We start from the raw sequence: 20,702 nt of genomic DNA, 5'->3' as shown, positions 1-20,702 counted from the left end.
CCGCTCCGCGCTTGGGCTGCAAAGGACGGCGCGCTGGGCGGCGCGGAGAGGGGCGTGCGCCCGGGCTGGGCTGGCCTGGGGTAGGGTGGGTTGGGCAGCGCGGCTGGGGCGGCCGGGGAGAGCCGTGGCTTGGCCAGCCTGCCTGCCTGCCTGCCTGCAGGAGGGACCCTGACCCTCCCCTCCCCTCTCCTCGCCCCGTCAAGCTTCCTGCTGCCGAGCGGCGCTTCGACAGGCGCCTCCAGTCGCCGCGGAGTCCGGCGCTTGCCTCGCCCGGCCAGCCAGCCAGCGCGATCGGCCGCCCGCTCCCTTTCTTGCCCGCCGTGCCCGAGGCTGCTGGCGCCCAGCGGGCTGCCCCTGAGATCTGTCGGTGGATCTTCTCGGTGGCGACCCCAGTTCATGGATTATCTGGTAGGTACCGAGCGTGGGGAAAGCCAGCCTGGGGCGCGGTGCGGGCTTCTTTCTCCTCTGTCCAGGCGGCTGCCTTCCGGTTCATCATCTTGGGCCATGTGTAAGGTGACCAGATTGTCCCACTTTTGGAGGGACATCTGGCAAATTGTACTTACATTGAAATTATATATATATGTATATATGTATACATATATATATACATACACACACACACATATATACACACACATGTATGTATGTATGTATATATTACAATACTATTTTTGCATTCTGTGCATTCTATGAAAATTTTTGTTGCTCCATATAGACCAAATTTTTAATCAAGACCCCCCCCCCCCCCCCGTCAATGGTGTCCTGCTTTACCAATGTTAAAATCTGATCACCTTAGGCATGTGTGAGTTTGGGAAGCTGGGCAAAGCCCGTGGCACTGCCAGGCTGGAAGATGACCCTGCAGCACCAGTGCTGCTGCGGCAGGTGGGCTGGGAAGAGGGTCGTCTTCAAGCGCCAGGCCTTTAAAACAAACAAAAAACCCGAAAAAAACACCCAACCGACTTTCAGACCGATTAGAGGCCAATAAACCAGAGTGGTTTTGCTAAAGGGCACTGTGGCTTGGCTCATTTGGTTATTAGAACTCTAAAGCCCTGACCTCAGTCCATTGGCTTTTCCCTTGGACATGTAAACAGAGGGGACGCCTGAATGCACACAATTGGCGCTCCGGCCTTAAGTGGCCCTGCACCTGAGTCGTTTGGGATTTAGCTGCATTTAATGAGTGCTGCTTTTATTGGTGCTGAAAGATGGTATCGCTCCTCTTTTGCTTCGAGCACGGAGGACGCTCTGGACTCATGGAAATATTGGGCAAGTGCAAATCTGAATTGCTCCTCCACGTGGAGGGAGATCTCTCGTCCCCCGCCCCCCCTTGCATATACATGCAAACACAGTCTACTTAAGTGGTAAGGAAGCATGGTTCCATGCTCTCTCCAGTTCTGCTGTTTCCTTTGTTCTTGTTGATGGCTCCTGGTCAGACTGGTTACTGGGCAAGACCACTACTAGTGTCTTCCCTGTTCTGACCTTAGGTATTTTTGGAATGTGTATTGCCACTTAATGCTGGGTTGTGATTTGGTCAAGGGCAACCTGGCCAGTCATAACATGTTGACTTTATGGCTGGCACTCTATGGGAGAGCCTGTGATTTGCCATGTCTCATCTGTGGCTGAGGACATAGGAAGAGAGGCCTTCTCATGTGTCTCTGTCCACATTTTTGTAGCTATCCAGAATGCCTTGACGAAACTCTTTTTATCCTAATCGCTGCCACTTCTTGATATTTCTCAGAGGGCCAGAACCTCTTCGAAAAAGTCTGTGGGAATAAATTGGCCCCCTAAATTTTTATGGGTAAGAAGGTGTTAGCTAGCAGGAGGAAGAAAGTGTGGTCCTTTGGTTTGTTTTGGATGCACTGTGTGGACTTTTACTGCCCTGATTTTTGTTTTACACTCCTCTCCTAATGTAAATTACTTTAAATTAAGCAAGAACTTTATCCAACCTGAGTGGATCTTTCCCCTCCATTGACCAAACTGCTTAGAACTTAAAGAAAAAATATAGTTCATTTCTAAAAATAGGAATGTAAGACTTTGAGGGAAAATACAGGTTAAATATCTGTGTGAATGAGCCATTTTGGTTCTGTGCCGAGTCCTGCTACCACTGGGGAGAGAAGATGCTTTGCCCTTTAAAATGTGGTGGTCTATTTCTCTTTAAGAACTTAGTTAATGGACCACTAGCAATGAACTTGAACATTCCAAGCGCACTCATGCTGTAACTCCTTGTCAGCCTGGAGCTTTCTTCAGGGTTCTTCTAGAAATCTTTATCCAGATGAAGCTGGCTGGTCCGTATGGGGGGAATTGAACTGCACGACTTCTGTGGCAGAGCATTGGTTGTGAACCTAATGTGTTTAATTGACTTTGAAAGCTATTTGTGTACACATGAAACTTAAGAAAATACTCTTAACCTAGTCCGGATTGACCTCTTGTGCTACTTACTACTTCCTTGGCCGCAGTGTCTATACTATATGCATCCTGGAGCAAATGACTTGCATTTTGACAAGGTGGCAAGCTTTCTTTTCCCTCCCCCATTTTCTGTCTGTCTTATATCATGTTTGTACTGTTCTTACAAAGAATGTACTTTGACAGTTTTATTTTTCTCCCATGAGTTGTGACACTTTTACACAGTTAAAGATCAGAATCTTCTTTTTGTGGTGTCTAGCTGTTGTATTTGGGTTGTTCTCGTCTGTGGAATGAGAGAAAGAACAGATTCTCTAGCTTAATGTTGATGTTTGTTCCCTTTACATTTAAGGAGGACTCAAGTGAAGGTGCCCACTCATCCTCTGCTGGGATTTTTTATGCTTTCCATTAAAAAAATTAAAAGTGAACACATGGCAATAGCATCTCTGCGTAACTGTAAACAACTTTAAAGTAGTGTTGTTATATGTCTTTATCTCCCTTTGTTAGATTAACGTTGGGATTAATATTGCAGTGGATCTTCTAATTTGGTATTTTCCTCCAGAGGTTACTTCATCTGAGACTTAGGGAAATCCTCCAGCATTACCATCTCTCCATACAATCTTGTACATGAGTAGTAACTTTGACTTCTGTGCAAGAGTCTTACTAACAGCCTGATCATAGACAGTTAGGCATCTCTGTGCCTCCTAATATCAGTGGGCATAGGGTAAGGGAGACCGGTGCCCAAAGCAGTGGGTCCTAAAATTCCCATCAAACTACTTCCAACATCTTCTCTGTGCTCCTAGAATTGTCCTGCTTTCATCAACATGGAAGCTTTTCCCCAACGGCTAGTATAGCTAATTGTTGTTAGGTGCGAAGTCGTGTCCGACTCATCGCGACCCCATGTACAATGATCCTCCAGGCCTTCCTGTCCTCTACCATTCCCCAGAGTCCATTTAAGCTCGCACCGACTGTTTCAGTGACTCCATCCAGCCACCTCATTCTCTGTCGCCCCCTTCTTCTTTTGCCCTCAATCGCTCCCAGCATTAGGCTCTTCTCCAGGGAGTCCTTCCTTCTCATGAGGTGGCCAAAGTATTTGAGTTTCATCTTCAGGATCTGGCCTTCTAAGAAGCAGTCAGGGCTGATCTCCTCTAGGACTGACCCGTTTGTTCGCCTTGTTCGCCTAGCTGATTGAGACCTCCATAATTAGGGGCAGCACTCCTCCGAATCCCGGATAATTTCTGTTGCACTTGGTGCTGAGCTTATAAGTTTTCAAGCATTATTGTGGTGACCACTATAGGAATGCTTGCCCTGGTAGCAGCGAGTAAGTTGTTTTCAGAGGAGCAACAAAGTGCAGGTGAGAGTCCCAAACTCTGAGCCCTGCCCTACTTTATTCTTCCAAAATGTTGTGACTCTTTAATGTTGTGCCGTCTACCGAAATTCGGGGCAGAAAACTTTCCATGAACACTCTGCGGAAAGCCTCCAGTGCTTTATTTTTCCATGTGAATTTTTCCACTTCAGAAACTAATAATGAATGGCCGGCATTGGCAATCCTATATTAGGCCAGCGTTTTAGTGTTTCCATTAATAATTGATAGCAAATGTGTGAGGAAAGTTCACGTGTGTTTTATTGATCTAGTAATAATCCGGTGTGAAGCTAACAATTGATGCTGTGGAGCAGGGGTAGTCAAACTACGGCCCTCCAAATGTCCATGGACTACAATTCCCAGGAGCCCCTGCCAGCGTTCGCTGGCAGGGGCTCCTGGGAATTGTAGTCCATGGACATCTGGAGGGCCGCAGTTTGACTACCCCTGCTGTGGAGCATGAAAGTGAAACTGAGGCGCTTTGGTAAATTCTAAGGGGAGAGAGTTGGTTTCTTCTGAAATAGATGAATGGGAACTGTCTTCAAGGTATATCATGGCCGGTTCTTTCTCTGCTAAAATTGGCGTGTCAGCAGCTTTCAGAACTTTTGCCTTGTCTTAAATGTAAGCAGTGTAAGAAATGTCCAATGCTATGTTGGCTTTACTGTTTTATAAGTATCAGTCCAATAAAGACCATTTCCATGTAAAGCTTTGAGTAGAATATTTCAATGACATACGGCCTGTTTATTTCCCTAAGCGGTTCAAGCATTTGAGGCAGAAGACTGAAGCGGAGTCATTTTTAAATGTTTACTAAATAAGTTGAAATAATCACGAGAAAGCTTTATTGTGTTTATTGGAGTACTAGTTTAATCCCTCCCTGAAATCCCACATCGTTGATTCTGTGCTCTGATTTGCTCTTTCCCACAGACAACCTCCCTCTCCCCTCCAAAAAAAGCAGGGGGCTTTTAAAGGCTGCACTCACAGCTAGGGATGGGCATGAACTGGTTCATGACCAAGTTCATCCATCAAGCATTTGGCTGGTTTGTGCCCCTCTAACCCAGGTTCAGAGGAGGTGCTTCCCCCAAACATTTCCTGAAACGTTTGGAGTTTGCATTCCAAATGGAGGGAAGCAAAACACAAATTTTAAGTGGATGCCCACCATTTTAAACCTTCAATTTGCTTCCCTCCATTGGCTGGGGGGAAGTGAAATGGGAAGGTTTAAATGGCTAATAGGTTTGGGAACACCCCGAACCGTGAAATGGTATTTTCTGGTTCATGCCCATCCCTGCACACAGCCACTTTGTACAACTACTTCAGGTTCCGTTGCTTAAAGGAAGCAGAAGTCTTAAACGGGTAATTTTATTTCAGGAGAGGCTGTAGCTAAGAGGGAGAGTATCTTCTGAGTGCAAAGTAGATCTCGGGCACAATTCCCAAGCCTCTCCCGTTAAAACCTCAGTAAGTGATGTGAAAGTCCTCCACCTCAGACCCTAGAGAGCTGTTACCTGAGAAGATAACACTGACTTTGATAGACCAGTGGTGTGATTCAGTGTAAAGTAGCTTCATGTGTTCATGTGTGTTCATTTCAGCATCAACTTTTACACACTGGAACCTACTCCTTCAGATGCAGTGAGTGGATCTGTGACTATGCAGCTGCTTTATGGAGGGCCATGACAAACAGCAGAACCAAGGGGCCATTAAATGCAGAACAAAGAGTTGATAGCTGCTTTGTAGGGGGTTGGGGAATGTCGAATCTCTTTAATTGAGGCTTAGTAGGATGTTTTATCAAGTGATGTTATTTCCCTCCATGCCATGGAAAGTTTCAGCTGCCTCCATCCACACACTATAACTATTAGGGGAACAGGATATTTTTCTTCTGGTCTGTTGACAACTCTAGTAGGAAGTACAGGGTAAAATGTAAAATTCAAATCTAATAAAGAAAAATGCAGACACAGTCTACTAACTGGTTAATATTAGTAATTGGTAAGAAATCACAAGCTGGGTCAGGTGAGATGGCTTTAAAAACAAATCCCAGGATAATAATGGAAAGATCTTTCCCAAAGCTGTTACCAATGATAGGTAAATGGAACCTGGTCAATAAGAGGCAATATTACTTTGGAATCCAGATGTTCCGTATAAGCAGCAAACAGAACGACACAATCTTCATACCCAACTTGTTCATTTCTGAGGCATCTAGTTGGCTAACGGTTGGAATCGGAACACCGGTCTACTTATAACTTGGCCCCCCTGAACAGTTCTTTGTTATGTAACAATCCAACCCAGCTGCCGTTCCTCTGCCCCACATATACTGAATACATTTTCTGTACAAATTCATTTTCCTCTCAGCTTGCCCTCTGAATTCCCAATTCGGAAATTAATTTCTTCCCGGAGTTTGCTTTCCCCTGAGAAGGAGAACCCCCTTCAGAACAAATTGCCTGTACAGTACAAATTCTACCTCCAGCTCAAAGGAGAACAAAGCTCAAAGGAGAACAAAGCCTTGAAGTTCAAGATAAAGGGGAAGTGCGGTCCAATCAACAGCTGCCCACCTGAACCCTCCTGAGTCTTTCACCACTTAACAAAATAAAAATACCTTGCAACACTACAAGAGCTCATGTAGAAGCAGAAGGGAGAAGAGCTGGGTTTTTTATATCCAATGGCTTACAAACACCTTTCCTTTCCTCTCCACACAAAAGATACCCTGTGGGATAGATGGGGCTGAGAGAACTCTATGAGAACAGCCCTAAGAATCAAACCTGGCTCTTCAGATTAGAGGCCACTGCTCTTAACCACTGCACCATGCTGGCTCTCATGTAGTGATTGGTGATCTTTCTGGGGACAGCTAGGAAGTAAATCTTGAAGACAAAGAGCAGCATAATAGCTCCATAGCAACCCACATGCTAGCAAGGCTCCTGTGATAGGCAGAGATGGGAGCAGTTGGCTGACATTAACCTGGAAGGGAGGGGAACCAGTGGGCACCACAGCATGAATGGGATGAGGTTTAGAATGAAGGTATGCTAGAGAGCTCTGCAGGTGTGTACCCATCATCCATCTCCTTCTGCAGCTCCCTTGGCAGAGGCACCCCAGGTAATATCCCAAACCTTTCTTGAACAAGGATTAGTTTGGAAGTGTGGGAATTCCAGAAAGTGGGAGGCAGACCCCAAGGCAACAGCACGAGGATGCAAACTATTTATCAGGAGTCTGTCCTGTTCACTTCTCATCGCTGTGCAGTAGATGGGAGATGTAGATTTGGATCTAGTTAACAGGAATGCTTCCAGGAAGGCAAAGCTCACCTTTTGCCTACAGCAGTCCGATCAGCACAACATAGAAACAAAAAAACAAGAACAAAATGCACACACCCTGCCTGACCATATCCTCAGCTGGGAGCAAAACGCAACCCAGGGCACGAAGGAGCCCCTCGGCACCCGTGGAGTTGACACCAGCCATATGTACTATGGCAGGGAGGACTGTGATGAGAAGCTCAGATATAGCAAATGTATAGTTCCTGTTTCAAATGGTGCATGGAATTCCAGTCAGCCCTGGAAGGAGTTCTACAAAGACCTGAGGTTTTGTTGCATCAGATACAATCATGCGGGGGTGGGCTGTCCACACACCAGTCATGTTGTCCAGCCATCTCTCATGCACCCTTCTCCTGCTGCATCTTGGGCCTTGCCACATGCTTCCGTTCATCCCAGCAAACTTTGCGCATCCTTTGTCTGTGCATTCACCCCTGACTCATGTATCAGGCCTGTGTGTTCTACCAGAGGAGCCTTCCCCTCCCCTCACAAGAGCAGACCTGTACAGACATTGCATGACACCCCCCAGCCCTTTTTCAGAGAACTCAAGCTATGCTTAAGTCAGCTGAGGTCAATCTGCAAAAGGGGGGAGTATAATCAACATGCTTACTGGATGGCATCAGGCATGCTAAAAGCTAATTGGAGAAGTGGGGCTGGCAGCTCTCCTGCGCCATTGGGAGTTGCGCTGACAGACTGCAGAATCACAGGTAGAACTGTTCCTGTCAGTGAAGGCCCACAATAAACTCCATCGTTCTGGTCCACATGGTGATGTACGTCTCTTGGAGACAGTGGAGCAACTGAGACAGTATTTACCCCTCCTTTGTAAGGTACTGCTTTGGAACTGGATTGGCACTGTCTGCTGGGGTTGCAGCAGGGAGCTCTAATTGCACAAGGGGAGGCCTCCTGAGAGAGCCTCTTGTGGCACAGAGTGGTAAGGCAGCAGACATGCAGTCTGAAGCTCTGAACATGAGGCTGGGAGTTCAATCCCAGCAGCCAGCTCAAGGCTGACTCAGCCTTCCATCCTTCCGAGGTCGGTAAAATGAGTCCCCAGCTTGCTGGGGGGTAAACGGTAATGACTGGGGAAGGCACTGGCAAACCACCCCGTATTGAGTCTGCCATGAAAACGCTAGAGGGCGTCACTCCAAGGGTCAGACATGACTTAGTGCTTGCACAGGGGATACCTTTACCTTTAGGCCTCCTGAGTGTCTGTGCAAAACCAAAAAAGGAAGCCAAAACCTAACCTAACCAGAAAAGTTAGGACCCCAAAAGGTTAAGCTGCAAAAATAATTTTAAAAAATTTCAGATAGTTATTACATAAAGTACACTAATTCAGCATATTAAAAACATAGCCATCATAATGTAAAAACATCACATTTCTAACTGCACATGGAATAGACCAACATGAAATGGACCAAAGGTGTTTTGACTCTAAGGGGTCTTCCTCAGTGGTCAAATTACTGTGAGGAGGAATGCACTCGTGTATAAAATCAGCATCAAAAGCCTTGCTGGGCGTAAAGAAAAATCTCTTTGGTATTGCTCTAACTAATCTTTCTAATGTGAAAGTATCTGATTTGAAGCCCACCCTCTAAAACGGGTCTAGTCAAACTGTGGCTCTCCAGATGTCCATGGACTACAATTCCAGTGAGCCCCTGCTATCATTTGCTGGCAGGAGCTCATGGGAATTGTAGTTCATGGACATCTGGAGGGCCGCAGTTTGACTACCCCTGCTCTAAAATAGGCACTTCCAGAGGCCACCACTCTCTGCTTTTGCCCAGCTCTCAATCACCACTGCATTTCCACGTGGGTCAGAAAAAGCTCCTGTGTCTGGCCAGCCCCTGCAGTGCTCAGAGTGAGCTGGCTGGTAAGTCCTCCAGGACTGTGATTTCCTTGTGTCTCCGATCGGTCAATGGGTTACATCAGCCTGAGAGCAATACTTATATTTTTAAAAGTGTACTTTGCCTGGTGGGTCAAGATACTTATGATTCCTAAATTAAAAACCTGCATCAGGCAACAAAACCCCATTGACCCATCTCCTTAAGAAAATCACCTCCTAAAAACTTTCAAAGGCAGCATCTGCTCACTTCTGAGTACCCCCCCCCCAAACTCCTAACTTGCTCTGTGAATTCTTACCCCACTCTATCCAGGAAAAGTTGATAGAGTCCCTTCAAAGCATAAGGCATTATCTCTGTCCTGCCTGTACTCAGCATGCCATGCCTTTGAGTCCGTCATCTAGTGGTAAACCATGGGTGCAGAGCGGAGATGGACAAATTTGCAGCTTTAGATAATGAAACACCTACTACAAAAGATCCATGATTGAGTTACTGGTATTGGCAGATGTTTTTCGGTAAAATTAACAATCTCAGATCTGTGGGACTTCATTTCTGTAGAGCAGGGGTAGTCAACCTGTAGTCCTCCAGATGTCCATGGACTACAATTCCCATTTCTGGCAGGGGCTCATGGGAATTGTAGTCCATGGACATCTGGAGGACCACAGGTTGACTACCCCTGATCTAGAGAGCTTCTGCAAGGTTCATACATCTTCAGGCAGCTGGTTCCACAGGGGTCACTCATCTGGAGGACCACAGGTTGACTACCTGCTGTAGAGGCTTTCTAGGCATCTCTGATCGCATGGAGCCTGAGTTGCACGAATGCCTGCACAAGATAGTGCTGTGAGACTTTCATGGTTTGAAATTTAAGAGGTTCTTGTTGTCCGCAACCTGCAGTGTGGGGTCGGATGGGTGGGTCACCTCCTTTAAACTGCTTACATGGAAGTCTGAGGAAGAGTGCTTGCACTCGAAAGCTCACACCTTGAATAAATCTTTGCTTAAAGGTGCCATTGGACTCTTATTTTTGCTGTGCTTACCTGGAAGTAAGCCCTACTGAGATTATAGACAACCTTCAATCAGAAGGAGGGGAAGCAAAAACATAGCAGGTGAATTTTTACTTGTGGCTTCATTTGTTTGTTAGAAAACATTCTTCCTGGAAACCTCTTTCTATCCTAGGGCAGTCAAAGGTCGGACAGCTCTGCCCAAAACAGCTTCAGTGATCTTCGCTAATTAACCATGAAGCTTTGTTCTGCTGCATATCCAAGCTGTTCTACAATCCTGTGAAAAGAGCCTCTTCTCCCCTCCCAAACAGAAATAATTTTGTCAGGGATATTTCTTTGAACATTGCATCCTTCCCCGTGATTGAACTTATGGGACAGCAACTGCATTGTTTTTTTAGGGATAAAGGGTGCATTGGGAGCAGATTTTGGAAAAAAAAATGTTTCAATAGAATGATGGCTAAATGCCAGAGACATTACATAGTCAGCACAGAAGCTTGCCACAGGGTAGTACTGGGGAAGAAAACATGTTTGTGTTAACACAGCTAATGAGCGTAAGATCTAGGGCCAGGATGGGGTTTGCAATACTCTTGGAGTTTTAGGTTACCTTGGTCATCCAGACTTCTCTTACAAGGTACTGCAGTTGCAAAGCAAGAAAGCTCAAGATCACAGAATCACAGAATCATAGAGTTGGAAGGGGCCATACAGGCCATCTAGTCCAACCCCCTGCTCAACACAGGATCATCCCAAAACATCCTAAAGATAATTAGCATGTTGTTCCCTAGAGCCATTAATAGAGTTCACATGGCATTTCAAATTCCAAACAAGAGAACGTGGCTGTATTAATTTGGTTGTTTCTGCTAAGTATCATATGACTTGGAGGACTATATTATTTATGAAATGTTGGCTCTTTTTGTTTTTGTTGCTATATTGAAGTAAACCATAGAATATTAGATAGCAGCAGCTGGACAGATATTTTTCCTGGATGCTTTAGGCTGATCCTGCATTGGGGTTGGCCTGTATGGCCCCTTCCAACTCTATGACTCAACATCCTTTCAATTCAGATTTATGATTAGAAAAGCAGCATTGTCCCAAGCCTCCCTGACATATTGTGAGTTCTGTTGTGTGTTTGCTCTCTTGTTGCTCCGCGAACTTGCTTTGAATTTCTTGAAAATCAGCCTTCACGGAAGCAACTTTAATCACTTGAACGTGGGCCTTCAGAAGCTTGCTGGAGAATTAGACCTCTCAAGAATGGGAGTGTCCATATCCCAACAACCAGGAGGACATATTCTCTTGCACCTCTACAAAGTGTGCTTTTTCACATGTAGCACCTATAATCTGAGAATGTAGCCAGTGCTGGTCTTAGGTTTACACTATAAACACACAACAGTGTTAAGTTTTATGTGCAAACGTGTTCCTAGGGGGTTGGGTATCCGGGTAGTGTGACACCTTTTCAAAAACTCAAGTGAACAAACAGTCGGTTTGGAATGTTTCTGTACTAACAAGGTACTGTTAACAAGGTACTGTTGTAGCAATGTTCAGTTTACGGGACGCTGTAATGACAAACTCCTGACAAGTTTTTAAGTTAAATTCACGAATCTTCCTGAATTCACTACACTGGTGCTCAGGCCCGGTTTAGGACTTGGGAATGGATGATGATCTCCGTTAGCAAAAGGACAGTGGTTACTGATTATCCTAATATGTTTGTGGTCTTTGACATTGTCTTGATGAGGTGTTTTGAAAAGGATGTGGAGGATACAGAGTTGCGTCAACAGGTTGTGCATCATGTGAGTATCGAAATGCACCCTCCCTCCCAGCCTTGCCACCACTGCTTTGCAATACCTGTCAAATGAGATCATCCATAAATTTGGAACTTTGGAAGCTGTGCCTAATGGCCTGGGATTCTCACTTGCTTCAATTAACTGCAGTAGGAATAGCTTACCTCACTTGTGCATTCTGGGGATTTAGTGATATATCATCCAACTACCTCCTTCCCTTCTAATGTGCCCTTTTACTAACACATTAGAAGGGGCTTAACATAGTTGCAGCGAATATGCTTCCAGAATTCAAACTAATGCATTAAAAAAGAAAATTCCCACAATACATACCATGCCCAATAACATATTGGCCATAGGTACAAAGTAAAGGTACATACGCACAGTCCTCTGTCCCTGTTTTCTGCCTAACCTGACTCCTGTTGTTCTATTTACTCTTAAGGTGTGGTTGTTGTATCAGTCATCCATTACCTTGAGTCTTTGTCTGAGCGACCCCTTTGTTAGCTCCCTGTGGTAATGGTGGCCATCAAGATGAAGCCTAGGTGAAAGCTCCTTCCTGCAAGCTGTCTCCAGATAAAATCAACCCAAATGGACTTTGTTTCCTTGTGTTAAGGGAATTTATCTCCTCTGTTTCCCCACACCTCTTGGGCCAGGTCTTCTCTTCTTGTTGCTTCCAGGAAGACGTACAATCTAGTATTTGGCAACCTCTCCTATGTGTTGCATTCCTGCCAGGGTGTGGGATAGCTCACTGTTTGTCATTTACTGACTGCAATTATTTGCATAACCAGATCACCAAATCTTTAAGCACTGGGTGCTTGTGAGAGCCATCACCAGGGTGGGGGATTTTGAGAGCAGTTCCTTCTCTCTGGTTTCCTGCCCTATAGATATCAAAGCTCTTGCAGCCCCAGAACTCCCCATAGTGTGACGTAGTGCAAAGAGGAGGGCTTTGCTCCTCATGTCTCATTTACCAAGCCTGCAGAAATAGCTGCTTTGGTTCTTAACTAGTGTCTCGAAGCTGTGGTTGAGTGGATCCAGAGAAACAAGATGAAACTACATCTGGATGAGATAGAGATGTAGATGTTCTTTGGGAAATAAGATATTCTAGAAGGGACTGTTTTTACCAACTCTAGGTAATGTGGAGTCCTCTTCAGCAGATCAAAGTTGTCCAGAATTGATGGAAGAACACACTGGAGTTGTTGCTAGGAATGCTTTCTTCCATCAGGGCATGGTTCAGAAACTGTCCTTACTGCTAGACTATGCTGACTTAGCTACTCTGATTCATGCCTTTGTAAACTGTTGCCTAGATTATTCCAACAGTTTGTGGGGCTCACCTTGAAGGTCATCTTGAAGCCTACTGTGCAGAATATTAACTGTGGTTTCTCTGGCTTCCTATTGCTTCCGAGTTCTCTGCCCTTCAAGACCTGGGGCACGTATTTGAAGGATGCATCTCTCTGAATCAACCAGTGCTTCCAACAGTGCTTCTCATAGCAGTTTCTCCTGTTGCCTCTCCCTTCTGGTGGCCCATTCTGTTTCCATTCCCACCCCAACCCCCTTCGTTTTCTGGCTCATATTATACAATGGATTACTAGAGGCCATTCAGAAAGCATGTGCATTAGCCTTCTGTAACACTGTTATTTTCCTGTAGGATTCATGCCAATGACGAACTTTTCTGGCAGCCTATCAATCTGATGCAGCTTCCTTGGGAAGCTCTGATTTTGTTGATATTGCTTTGTTGCTTGGCTGGAGGTCGTGCCTTTGGATAAATAGAAAAATGGGATCTAAATAAACATTTTATTTATTTATATATTTCAGATTTATAGGCCACCCTTCTCGAACCAAGCATCTGGGGGTTGGCACACAGCATTATAGAATAAACCCATTATGGCATGGAAATACAATTAAAACTTTAAAAGAAGATAACAGTAAATATCCTGCACTGAGTCATTTCTGGTTGATTCCCCATAGGGAAGAGTGGGGGAAGCTTGTATGGTGGTGTGATCTCCCAGGCATGCTGGCCTCAACGATATAACTGGTGGAAGTGCTCCATCTTGCAAGCCCTGGTGTTCTCTGGGAGCTCATTTTATTTATTTATTTACCAGTTGATGCCGGTCACACTTCTTTGGGGCCAGGGACAACCAGTTGGTTAACCATAGCTGACTGCAGTATTCTCTGGGGGATGTATTCAGATAGACGGTCCCTTAGATATGCAGGTCCCAGAACACGAATGGCTTTAAACGTTAGCACATTGCCACCTTCTTGTAGGGCTTCTGTGCCTCTGATGACTGTAGTAAGCCAAGTTTTTTTGTCACTGTGGTAGGGATGCCAGCCTCCTGGTGGGACTCGGGGACGCCCTGGAATTACATCTCACCTCCAGGCAACAGAGATCAGTTCCCCCGGAGAAAACGGTCACCTTGGGAAAGGAACTATATGGCATTGTACCCCATTGAAGTCCCTCCCTTCCCTAAATCCTGCCCTTTGACTTGTCCACCCCCAAAGTCTCCAGGTTTTCAAAAAAACGGAGCTGGCAACTCTAAGGTGCAACCTAGAAAAGGCTTCACCAATGCTCTTTAGGATGTTCCTTTAAAAGGGCCAGGTACCCAGGGAGAAAATAAAGTAGGTATCTCTTAGCAATGTGAAGGTAAAAAGAAATGGGGTACAAATGAAGGGGGCATTTGAAGGCAAGTGATGTTTGCCCTTGCCTGCCTCTAATCAGCGACCCTGGATTTCCTTAGTGGTCTCCCATCTAAGTAGTAGAAGAAGAAGAGTTGTTTCTTATATGCCGCTTTTCTCAACCCAAAGAAGGTTCAAAGTGGCTTACAGTCACCTTCCCTTTCCTCTCCCCACAACAGACACCCTGTGAGGTGGGTGAGGCTGAGAGAGCCCTGATATCACTGCTCGATCAGAACAGCTTTATCAGCACCGTGGAGAGACCAAGGTCACCCAGCTGGCTGCATGTGGAGGAGCGGGAATCGAACCCAGCATGCCTGATTAGAAGTCCACACTCCTAACCACTGCACCAAACTGGCTAACTAACCAGGGCTGATCCTGCTTAATGTCTGAGCTCTAATGAGATTGGGCTATCCTGGCTTATCTAGGTCAGGGCGTAGTATGTCTGTTGTACTAAAATCAATACTGCTCATAGCTAATGAGAACTGCTTGTAGATTCTAAGTGCATGTGAATAAGCAGGTGTGGAATGGACCCACAGTGAATTGCAAGATGAAGAATCAGCTTGATGTAATGATTAAGAAGGAGGCCTCTTGTGGTGCAGAGCGGTAAGCAGCAGAAATGCTGTCTGAAGCTGTCTGCCCATGAGGCTGGGAGTTCGATCCCAGCAGCCGACTCAAGGTTGACTCAGCCTTCCATCCTTCCGTGGTTGGTAAAATGAGTACCCACCTTTCTGCTGGGGGGTAAAGCGGTAATGACTGGGGAAGGCACTGGCAAACCACTCCGTATTGAGTCTGCCATGAAAACGCTAGAGGGCATCACCCCAAGGGTCAGACATGACCCGGTGCTTGCACAGGGGATACCTTTACCTTTACCTTTTTAATGATTAAGAATGACAGCCTCTAATCCGTAGAGCTGGGTCTGATTCCCCACTCTTCTCCATGCAGCCAGCTGGGTGACCTTGGGCCAGTCACAGTTCTCTCAGAGCTCTCTCAGCTTCACAGGGTATCTGTTATGGGGAGAGAAAGGGTAAGTGATTGTAAGCCATTTTGGGTCTCCTTCGGTTAGTAAAAAGCGGCGTACAAGAAGTAGCTCTTCCTTTTCTATGGCAGTGGCCTAGTCTTTAGCACCCAGCCATCTATAGCAGCAGTTCTTCCCAGACTTCTGCAAGCACTGATATGTCACTCTTATGTTGTTCTTTTGTGCATAGGCCTTTAACACCATGGCTAGTGCACCTCGATGTGTGCAGCTACAGAAGTATTCAAACTGCATACTTGTTTTTTACAACACTGGAAATCAGGTGAGCAGAAGAGGTCACTACATTCTCTGTAGAAACAAAATGATTGTCATGTGGATTGAAAGAAAGTGTGTTATCTGTCTATCCTCTGAACAACTCTGAACAGGTACAAAATCAAATCACATTTCCAGTGAGGCTTCTAGGTAGCCGTGAGACTTCAAGTGAAAATCCAGAACTCCTTGCAGGAGACCTTTTGGACGGACATTCCATATATTTCTGGAAATCGCTTTACCTGATGATCTTTGAGGAGTATCAGTTCTGTTGATCATTTTAATTCTGTGCTTAAGTTATATGAACACGAAAACGAGGAGCTGCTTGCAGTGCTTGCGTTGTTTTCTTTAAAAATGCGTCTTTCAAGGAAATACCCCAGTCCTACAGCTACAAGTGTACTGTAGCTCTTGAACTAACCTATCCGAAACAATGGCGAAGAATAAAACTGAAAGGAGGCTGGCTTTTCTTTCAGCAATTTTATTTATTCATTCAGCTTATATGCTACCCCTCACTCTGACCTTGACTTTGAATGGATAGATTATGTTGTTTGGAATATAAGACATTTCTGAATTATTCACTTCATTATACCTTTTGCTTGAAGTTCTGGATCCCATGGGCTGTTGTGCATCTTTGGTGCGCTCAACTTAGTGTGGGAAGGGAAAGGAGGATGGGGTTTCTTGAAGGCTACCAGTGTTGATGTTCTCCTGCTCCAGTAATGGTGCAGATTAGGGTTGCCAGCTCTGGGTTGGGAAATCCCTAGAGACTTTAGAGGTGGAGCTGGAAGTGTGAGGGACCTCAACGTTTGCATAATATTTTGGAGTCCGGCCTACAAAGTAGCTATTTTCTCCAGGGGAACCGATCTCTTTAGTCTGTAATTCCCTGGGATCTCGGGGTCTTTAAGCAGTCTTTAAGCTGTAGCTGGACAGATACTTATCAAGGATGCTGTAGACCAGGGGTAGTCAAACTGCGGCCCTCCAGATGTCCATGAACTACAATTCCCAGAAGCCCCTGCCAGCATTCACTGGCAGGGGCTTCTGGGAATTGCAGTCCATGGACATCTGGAGGGCCGCAGTTTGACTACCCCTGCTGTAGACTGATAATGCATTAAGCAGGGAGTTGGACTGGATGATTTGTATGGCCTCTTCCAACTCTATGATTCTAAGGTCCACCTGGGGACTGGCATCCCTAAGCAGCTGTTGCTGGTAACTTCAAATGGGTAGCCGTGCTGGGCTGAAGTAGCACAATAGATTTTATTGTTGCTGATACCTGTGATTGTGAGACTGCCCACGATTATGCAGGCTTGATAGTTTTCACCAGGAGTTAAATTCATGTCCTCCTTCATTCATTCCTACACCAAGGAACCAACAGCTGCATGAATATTTCCTGATAGCATACGGCATATACTAATGAAGTCTTGGTGGATCAGATAAAACTTCAAGGCTCCCAGGAATGCTGCTAATTAATACTAACACTCTGTGCAAAGATAGCAACAAGCATTCTGCTCGGCATGTCGGGAACTCTGGTAGTTCAGAGCCCCTGCAGAACAACTTGAGTGATTTCCCCTTGGTTTCAAAAAGATCTGAATGTTAAGTTGCTGTGAGGAAGCGCAATCATGTTTTGCTTCTTCTGAAGACAATCCCAGCGAGTTCCAGAGAACCAGGGGTCTCTGAAAAGACACAGGGCACACCCAGCTGTTTTCAGTCAGCTTACCACCCAGGGGATGTTCTTTCAAGCAGTGTAATCTGTTTGCTATGGCAGCAGTACTGTATGCGCCTCTGGGATAGAATGCATGGCATGGACTAAACAGAGGATGCATTAGTCCATATCTGCACATATTTGCTTCTAAACTTCTGTACGTTTTTCCAAAGGGTGCTCAGCTAATGTTAAGTATAACCTTTGGCTCTGCAGAACAGCTTTTGTTCTGCTTTAAACTTGCAGGGAAATGATTAGAATGCTGCATGCTGACTTCCTGCACACATGTGCTGCTTGCTTATTCTATTTGAAAAAGTTTTCGGTATCCGACAACATTCCAAAGCCTCCGGGTGGGTAATGATTTAGCCTCATGATTTAGTCCCCAGTTGCTTGTCCTACGGCTGCCATAAAGCGTTGGGTGAAGATGTCCTTGGCAGGCTTGAATGTTTAACTTGAAACGACTTGCGAGTGAAAAATGTTTGTTTTCTTTTTCATGCTCGCCATGTAAACTGCTTGCAGAAAACCACAGTAAACTGTAAGTATATGAAATTTTAGCCTGATCCAGCACTCGGTGTTTGCTGATAGACACCCCCCCCTTCCTTCTCTGTAGTTCAAGCCCGAAGCTTGTTCATTTTAATTGTACAGCATCCCATTAATTACAACAACTGGGCCTGCCACATCTGCTAGGCAGAGGCCATTAATATTGCAGTGCGTTATGAGTTGCCTCTCCAGTCAATGGTATGGTGGCCATTATATGCCTTGTGGCAGAAAGCTCTTTTAGCTCTTTATGGTTTGGGACAGGTGAAGACCCAACAGCCATAATGCAGAAGAAAAAAGTCTCAAGCCGGCGATGGCGAAGTGATTTAATGTTCAAACCAAATTCACAATATATCAAGATTCACTGATGAAGAAATCGAAAATGGACATATACCTGGGAATCCGTTTTGAATATTGTGAATTTGGTTTGAACATTAAATTTTCCCCTTGTGTGGAAGAAACTGGCACATGGCCTAGTGATGCATCTAAAAATGAACAGTCTACCGGGGTAGTCAAACTGCAGCCCTCCAGATGTCCATGGATTACAATTCCCAAGAGCCATGGACATCTGGAGCCATGGAATTGTAATCCATGGACATCTGGAGGGCCACAGTTTGACTACCCCTGGACTAGACTTTGTTGTCTTCCAGTAATATTTACAGGATATTATTTTGTTAATATCCTATCATATCTCAGGTAAATTCTCATAGGCTCCAGTTTTCATATCTAGTGGGATGAGATGGCTAGAATGCTGGATTAGGAGTTGGAGGAGGAGATCTAAACTTGGATTCCCCATTTCTGCATCTGTAAGCATCCTTGCTTACAGAGCAGTGCTGCTTTGTTGAGCCTGAAGGCTCATTGGAGATGAAGATGATGCATCTTGAAAAGAGCTAAATGGATAGGTAGCCGACTGGCTCCTTGTGTTCAAGTGGTTTAAGATTTGTATTATGTCTGAGGATTGGTCAGTTCTGCAGTGAGTCCTTACACAAGTGGCCACTAATACAGCGTGGAAATTGCTTGTCTGAAAAAATGGGTTGTAGACTACGGTGAAAAGTGATAGACTTGTGCTGGGTTTCCAAGATCCAGCGTCAAGAGGCCTGACTTTTATAAAGGTGTGAAGAGGGAGGTGAACAGTTCAAGGTTCACGCCCTCCTAGCTTAGATGGCCTTACACCATAAATTCTTTAATCTACCTGCCTTCCATGCTTACAAGGGGACTATAAAGTTGACATGTCATAAAAGAAGGTCTGCTTATAAATCTGAATATAGCTCAGGGGAGCCCGGCCCTTGAATAACTTATAAAAAATGCTGCCTAAAGCAATAAAATTAGTCCTTGTACAGAGTTGCTACAGACAAACTGCAGCTTGGCTTCTGCCTGTCCTTTGCGCACCTTTGCAAAACAAACCATCAGTAGGTGGGGAAGTCTGCATTTCTTCAGTACACTTACCAGTCTGTCTATACACAAGGGTGTAGTGCAGTTTATGTATGTGTGTATATATCTGTATTTACACACACACATATATATGCTGCACTAGATACATACGAAGATCAGTGTTTGTAGCTGAAAAACACAAGAATTTTTTTTGCATTTGCCAGCGGCAGTGTGAATCCATAGAGTGTTGAATAGGAATAAAAACTGGCGTTACATAATTGCTGTTGTGTGTGTTGGCTTCTCAACTAAAATAACGAGTTTGAACTTTGTGTACTTTGTCATGCTGATCTTTAACTGGGTCTTTGTCTTAGAAAATTGTGTACAATGATTGCTTCTTCTTGAAAGTACGTTCTGATTTGTAAACTTTTATTATTAAATAAATAACTGTAACAATTGTGAAAGTAAACTTTAAAAAAATCCTTTGAACTAAGCCAAACGCCTTTCCGGTCTTAAGTATAATTTCAGATCCGTATTGTGTCGAAAGCATTAGAATGCAAAATGTAAAACTGGAAATAATCAGAGCCCAAGACTTACCCATTATTAGCCAAGTAAAATTGCTTTTGTGGTCGAACAGCAGCTTTTTATTTGTATACATATTTAAATATGCATTTATTGTGCTAACAATATCTATGGCAGTTCATAGAGTAACATCAGCAAATGAGTCAGATCTCTGAGTTTACAGTCTGAATATGGCTTCAAATTTACACAGATTCAAAGACATAGAACAGCCTTTTTCATCCTTTTGACTATGGAGGAACCCCTGAAATAAATTTTCAGGCTTCAAGGACCCCTGGAAGTGATGCCAGCTGGCCACATCTCTCTGCCACACTCCCAAAAGTAACATAACTACACGTACCTGTTGACTGCCTTTCACTCCCTCCCCTTACGTTTACTACTGCTACAGTGGCTCTGCCTCGTGTAGACCAGAAAGAAGGGCAGGAACTGAGAAGGCAGCCTGAGCCCCCCCCCCCAATACCATGCCACAACCAGCTCTCTCCCCATTTGATTCTTATTCTCGTGGTCTACCCATTGAGCTCTCTGGGCAGAGGCAGCTAGTTCCGTAGCTTGTGGCCAAGTCCATTAGCAGGGGTAGTCAACCTGTGGTCCTTCAGATGTTCATGGACTACAATTCCCACGAGCCCCTGCCAGCAAACGCTGGCAGGAGCTCATGGGAATTGCAGTCCATGGACATCTGGAGGACCACAGGTTTGACTACCCCTGCATTACGGCAGAAAGGGAAAGGCTGCAGACCCCTGACAAAGGAATCCCTGACAAAGAATGTATTCTGTCGTATATAGACAACAGGCACTAAATCACTTTAATTTCCTCCTCTGTGCCAGTTGCAAAATTCACTAAGGTCTTTTTTCCATGATTAGTTGGAATTATGATTAAACACTCATGGAGAATGGCCATGGAAAATAGCCACATTTTGGTAATATTACAATG

General features: G+C 45.0%; 1 protein-coding gene across 4 annotated transcripts in view; it reads left to right on the top strand.

Moving 5' to 3' along the window:
- The first annotated feature begins 3 nt into the window (after positions 1-3).
- Positions 4-20,702, top strand: part of ARL15 (ARF like GTPase 15) — a 160,173-nt gene continuing 139,474 nt past the window's right edge. For 2 of the 4 annotated variants that reach the window (XM_077347100.1, XM_077347099.1), the window contains exons 1-2: positions 4-408; positions 17,808-17,823. Coding sequence is in view for 2 of the 4 variants with exons in the window: in XM_077347102.1 (XP_077203217.1) it covers positions 397-408 (12 nt within the window). In the remaining 2 variants the exon portion in view is untranslated. The remainder of the gene's footprint in view (positions 409-17,807; positions 17,824-20,702) is intronic. The other 2 variants (XM_077347102.1, XM_077347103.1) reach the window with 1 other exon arrangement.

This window comes from Paroedura picta, chromosome 7, assembly GCF_049243985.1.
Source record: "Paroedura picta isolate Pp20150507F chromosome 7, Ppicta_v3.0, whole genome shotgun sequence".
NCBI lineage: Eukaryota > Metazoa > Chordata > Lepidosauria > Squamata > Gekkonidae > Paroedura > Paroedura picta.
The sequence above is the reverse complement of the archived record's forward strand: the minus strand, read 5'-3'. Positions and strand labels throughout refer to the sequence as shown.